The 4826-nt window shown below is 67.3% G+C and overlaps 1 protein-coding gene across 1 annotated transcript; it reads right to left on the reverse strand.

The window, feature by feature from the left end:
- Window positions 1-3528: 3528 nt before the first annotated feature.
- Window positions 3529-3936, reverse strand: LOC119569361 (the record flags this gene model as incomplete). Its single annotated transcript, XM_037917557.1, is given in 1 exon segment — window positions 3529-3936. A coding segment is annotated over 1 exon segment (336 nt), but the record flags the coding sequence as incomplete, so codon positions are not given.
- Between the last annotated feature and the right edge of the window lie 890 nt (window positions 3937-4826).

The following is a 4826-nucleotide window of genomic DNA, read 5'->3' on the forward strand; positions in this document are numbered from 1 at the left end:
CCGGGGGGGGGGGAAAAGGGGGGGGCCCCCGGCCCCCCCCGGCCCGGGGGGGGGGAAAAAAACCCCTTGGGGGGGTTTTGGGCCGCCCCCCCAAATTTAAAAACCCCCCCCCCCCGGGGGGGGGGGGGGGTTTGGGGGGGGGAAAAAAGGGGGGGGGGGCCCCCGGGGAAAGGGTTTGGGGGGCCCCGGGAAAAACCCCCCCGGGGGGGGGGGGGGGGGCCCCCCCCGGGGGCCCCGGGGCCCCCCCCCCCCCGGGGGGGGGGGGGGGGGGAAAAGGGGGGGGGCCCCCCCCCCCCGGGGCCCCGGGGGTTTTTCCCCGGGGGGGGCCCCCCCGGGCCCGAAAAAAAATTCCCCCCCCTTCCCCGGGGCCCCCCTTGGGTTTCCCCCTTTTCCCCCCCCCAAAAACAGGGTTTTTTTCCCCCGGGGGGTTTTTTTCCCCCCCCTTTTCCCCCTTTTTAAGGGGGGGGGGCCCCTTTTTGGGGGCCCCCAAAAAAACCCCCCCCCCCCAAAAAGGGGGGGGGGGGGTTTCCCCCCAAAAAACCCCCCCCGGGGGGGGCCCCTTCCCCCGGGGGGGGAAAGGGGGGCCCCCCCCGGGGGGCCCCCAAAAACCCCCCCCCGGCCCCCCCCCCCCCCTTTTTTTCCCGCCCCCCCCCCCCCGGGGGGGGGGGGGGCCCCCCAAATTTTGGGGGGGCCCCCCCCCCCCTTTTTTTTTCCCCCCCAAAACCCCCCAAAAACCCCCCGGGGGGGCCCGGAAGGGGGGGGGGGGGGGCCCCCCTTTTTTTTTTCCCCCCCCCCGGGGGGGGTTTTTTGGGGGGGGCCCCCCCCCCCCCCCCCCGGGGGGTTTTCGGGGGGGGGGGGCCCCCCCCGGGGTTTTTTTTGGAAGGGGGGGGTTTTTGGCCCCCGGGGGGGGGGCCCCCCCCTTTTTTGGGGGGGGGGGGGGCCCGGGGGGGGAAAAAGGGGGGGGGCCCCCTTTTCCCCCCCCCTTGGGAAAAAGGGGGGCCCCCTTCCCGGGAACCCCCCCCCGGGGGGGGGGGCCCCCCCCCGGGGGCCCCGGGGGCCGGGGGGGGGGAAGGGCCCGGGCCCCCCCCCTTTTTGGGGCCCCCCCGGGGGGCCCCTTCCCCCCCCCCCCGGGGGGCCCCCCCCCCGGGGGGGGTTTTGGGGGGGGGGGCCCCCCCTTCCCCCCCCCCCCCCCCCCCGGGGCCAAAAAAGTTTCCCCCCCAAAGGGGGAAAGGGGGGGGGGCCCCCCGGCCCCCAAAACCCCCCCCCCTTCCCCCCGGGGGGGGTTTGGGGGTTTCCCCCCCCCAAAACCCCTTGGGGTTGGGGGCCCGGGGGGGGGGGTTTTTTTGGGGAAAACCCCCCCCCGGGGGGGCCCCCTTTTTTCCCCGGGGGGGGTTTTCCCCCCCCCTTCGGGGGGGGGGGGGGGGAAGGGGCCCCCCCCCCCCCTTCGTCCCGGCCCCACTACCGGGATGGGTTTGGGCGGGACCTGCCGCCCCTGGCCCAGAAAAGGCGAATTTCCGAAAAGAGCCGGGGAGGCGCTCTCCCAAAAACCGTGAAAGCCAGCCGTCCCGGGGCACCCCCCCCCCCCCCCCCCAAAGGAGAGGGAAGGGGGGGGGGCCATCCGGCCCCCTGCTGGAGAGGGCAAAAAGGGGGCACCCTGAGACGCGAGGGCCCGTAGATTGGGGCCCCCTCCGGCCACGAAACCCCCGCGTGGGTTTCGGGGCAGGCAGGGGGGGCGTGGGAAACCGTTTAAACAACGGACTAAAAAAGAGCGAAATGATCCCAAAGCACAAAACAAACAAGACGACGGCGACCGGGGGGCGGCGGCCCGGGGACTCGTTTTGCCCGCCGCTGCTCGTTTTTTTGTACGTACGTCGACCTCGAGTGGAGGGGATGACCCCCCCTAATTTAAGCATATTTAAACAGCGGAGGAAAAGAAACCCCAAACCCGGGGTTTCCCTGATTTAAATGGGGGACCCAAACGGGAAGAGCCCCGCGCAAAACCCCGCGTCCCCCCGCGGGGGGCTCGAGGGGGTGCTGCGTTCGGGAGAGGTCCTGCACGCGCTTCCGAGCCGCCAAGTTTTTCAGAAGCTCTCATACCCCCCGGAGGGTGTTAAAGGCCCCCTGTGGCGGGAAAGGGGGCTTCCTCCTCCTCGTTCGCGGGAAAGGGGGGTTTTTGGGGGGTGCGGAACGGGCCTCCTTAGAGTCGGGTTGCCCCGGAAAAAACAACCTAAAACAGGTGGGAAAAATCCCTCTAAGGCCCAAAAAACCACGAAACCCATAGCGAAATCCCTGAAAGGGGAAATTTTAAAAAGAACCCCGTAGAGAGGTTTAAGAGAACGTGAAACCGTTTTAAAAAGGCTAAACGGGCGGAGATTCGAAGACTCGGAAACTGGGAGGGATTCAGTTCGTCGGCCTGCCGGAGACGGCAGCGGGAGTGGCGACTCCCGTCCGGAGGCCTCGCCGAAGGAGCCAACGGGGGAGCGGCCACACGCCGCCTGCCCGGCGCCGGCGGGCGATCTCCACCGCAGTAGGTCGCCGCGACGCGTTGGGGGACACACGGGTCGTCTGAGGGCCCGGGTCCTGGTAGGAAACCGGCGGCGCGTTCGTCCTCCGCTCCTCGTTGGGCGGGGGGCGTTTCAAGCGCGCCCGTTCCGGGGGATCCCCCGGTGCCTCGTCTTGCACCCCCGAGGTCTCTCCTCCGGGGCCTGCCGGGAACGGGGGGACTGGTCCGAGGCCGCGGTGAGCCTAATTCGCTGGCTTCCCGCGCTTCCCTTTCCTCTCCCGCGTGGCCTTCGCGGCGTGCCAAAAAGAGTCGGTACTCCTCCGACCCGTCTGAAAACGGACCAGGAAGTCAACATGGTCTGCGAGTCAATGGGCGCGCTAAACCACGGCGCCAATGCAAGTGATACGGGCCGATCCCTCGGAGCAGCGGGCGGCCGCGCGCACCCGTGACTGAGGACTGACTTTCCTCCCCGGGGACGGCGCGGGCTCCCTCCCGCTCCCGCACGCCGCGCACGCCCCTCACCGGGCGGCGGGGGGGGCGCAGGTCCGGGACTCGCCATGACGAACGGTCGCCCCCCGCCTCGGCGGGCTCGGGCGGCCGGATGTGTCGGCGGGTACCCAGAGCATAGATGTTGGGACCCGAAAGATAGTGAACTATGCTTGGCCAGGATGAAGCCAGGGGAAACCCTGGTGGAGGTCCGAAGCGTTTCTGACGTGCAAATCGATCGCCAGAGCTGAGTATAGGGGCGAAAGACCAATCGAACTATCTAGTAGCTGGTTCCCTCCGAAGTTTCCCTCAGGATAGCTGGCGCTCGCTTCGAACGAGTTCCATCCGGTAAAGCGAATGACTAGGGGTGTTGGGGACGAAATGTCCTCAGCCCATTCTCAAACTTTAAATGGGTGAGGTGCCGGGCTTGCTTCGCTGAAGCCCCGGACGAGAATCGGAGTGCCTAGTGGGCCAATTTTGGTAAGCAGAACTGGCGCTGTGGGATGAACCAACGTCGAGTTAAGGGGCCTAAATGGATGCTAATTCCGATCCCATGGAAGGGAGTTGCTTGCTATAGACAGCAGGACGGTGGCCATGGAAGTTGGAATCCGCTAAGGAGTGTGTAACAACTCACCTGCCGAAGCAAGTAACCCCGAAAATGGCATGGCGCTCAAGCATCCTCCCGATACTCGACCGCCGGGCGCACTATAGGCTGCGTCGAGGAGGTCTCGAGGCCCCGGCGAGTAGGAGGGCGCGGTGGTGAGCGTAGAAGGATACGGCGCGAGCCGGTCTGGAGCCGCCACTGGTGCGGATCTTGGTGGTAGTAGCAAATGCTCGAGCAAGCCGAACCCTCGTTGACCGAAGCGGAGGAGGGTTCCCCGCCAACATCGCTTGGTCGTGGATAAGTCGGCCCTTAGCCCGAGGATAGCTTCCCTCCGATCCCCTGGAAAACGCCACAAAACAGTCGAGAGCTCTTCTTGGGATCTCCCTGTTTTGGAAAGGGGTCGAGGCGGCACGAGGCCCGAGCAGCAGCCAGCCCAACCCGGGCGGGCGGGCTCTCGGGGCTTGTCGGCGCCGGCTGCGAACGGTGTGGGGCCCTGATGATGATGATGGTTTTTTGATGAGAAACCACTCTCAGGGCCTCTCGCGGCCGGCGTCTTGGCCACGGCCATTTTTTTCGCTTGCTCGCTTGCTCGCTTGCGCTGGCCGGCCACGCCAATCCCCCGCCTCAGCAATTTGTCTGGATCCAAAACGACAAAGGAGAAAAAGAAAGAAAGAGAGAAATGCAAAGAAACGGTCCAGTCAGATTTCGGGCTAAAGGGAATACGGTTAAAATCCCGTGACCTGCCCCGTGGGAAGACAGACCCGTGCGTGGGAAAATATTTAGAGTGCGGGTGGCCGTCTAACGAGTGCGGCGGCGCGCGTGGGCCGCGCGGCGTCGTCGTCGTCGTCGGGAGTCTCTCCCCCCTCTTGGGTGGGGGTTGGCGAACGACGACGGCACCGCCGCCGGCGCCGGCGCCGCCGCGGTTACGACGATCCTCCTCCCGATCCTTCTGTGAGAGGGCTTTCTCAGGAGTGCGGAAACTCCGCATTCCGTCGACCAGCGCCGGTCTCGCCGACTACTACTCCTCCTCCTCCTCCTCCTCAGGCAGGAGGGAGGAGGAGAAGAAGAAGGCTCGAGACCCCCAAGTAGGCTCTGGCGGCAGTGCAGACCTCCCCTTCGCTCTCGGAGTAAGCGCCTTTATTATTAATGCCGGAGACGGTTACGGCTCCGTGCGCAGAGCGAGCGCTCGCGCCCAACCCAACCCCCCAATGGTGTTTTCAGTGCCGGTGGTCC

The sequence above is a fragment of the Penaeus monodon genome, unplaced genomic scaffold (assembly GCF_015228065.2).
Source record: "Penaeus monodon isolate SGIC_2016 unplaced genomic scaffold, NSTDA_Pmon_1 PmonScaffold_14526, whole genome shotgun sequence".
Classification (NCBI taxonomy): domain Eukaryota; kingdom Metazoa; phylum Arthropoda; class Malacostraca; order Decapoda; family Penaeidae; genus Penaeus; species Penaeus monodon.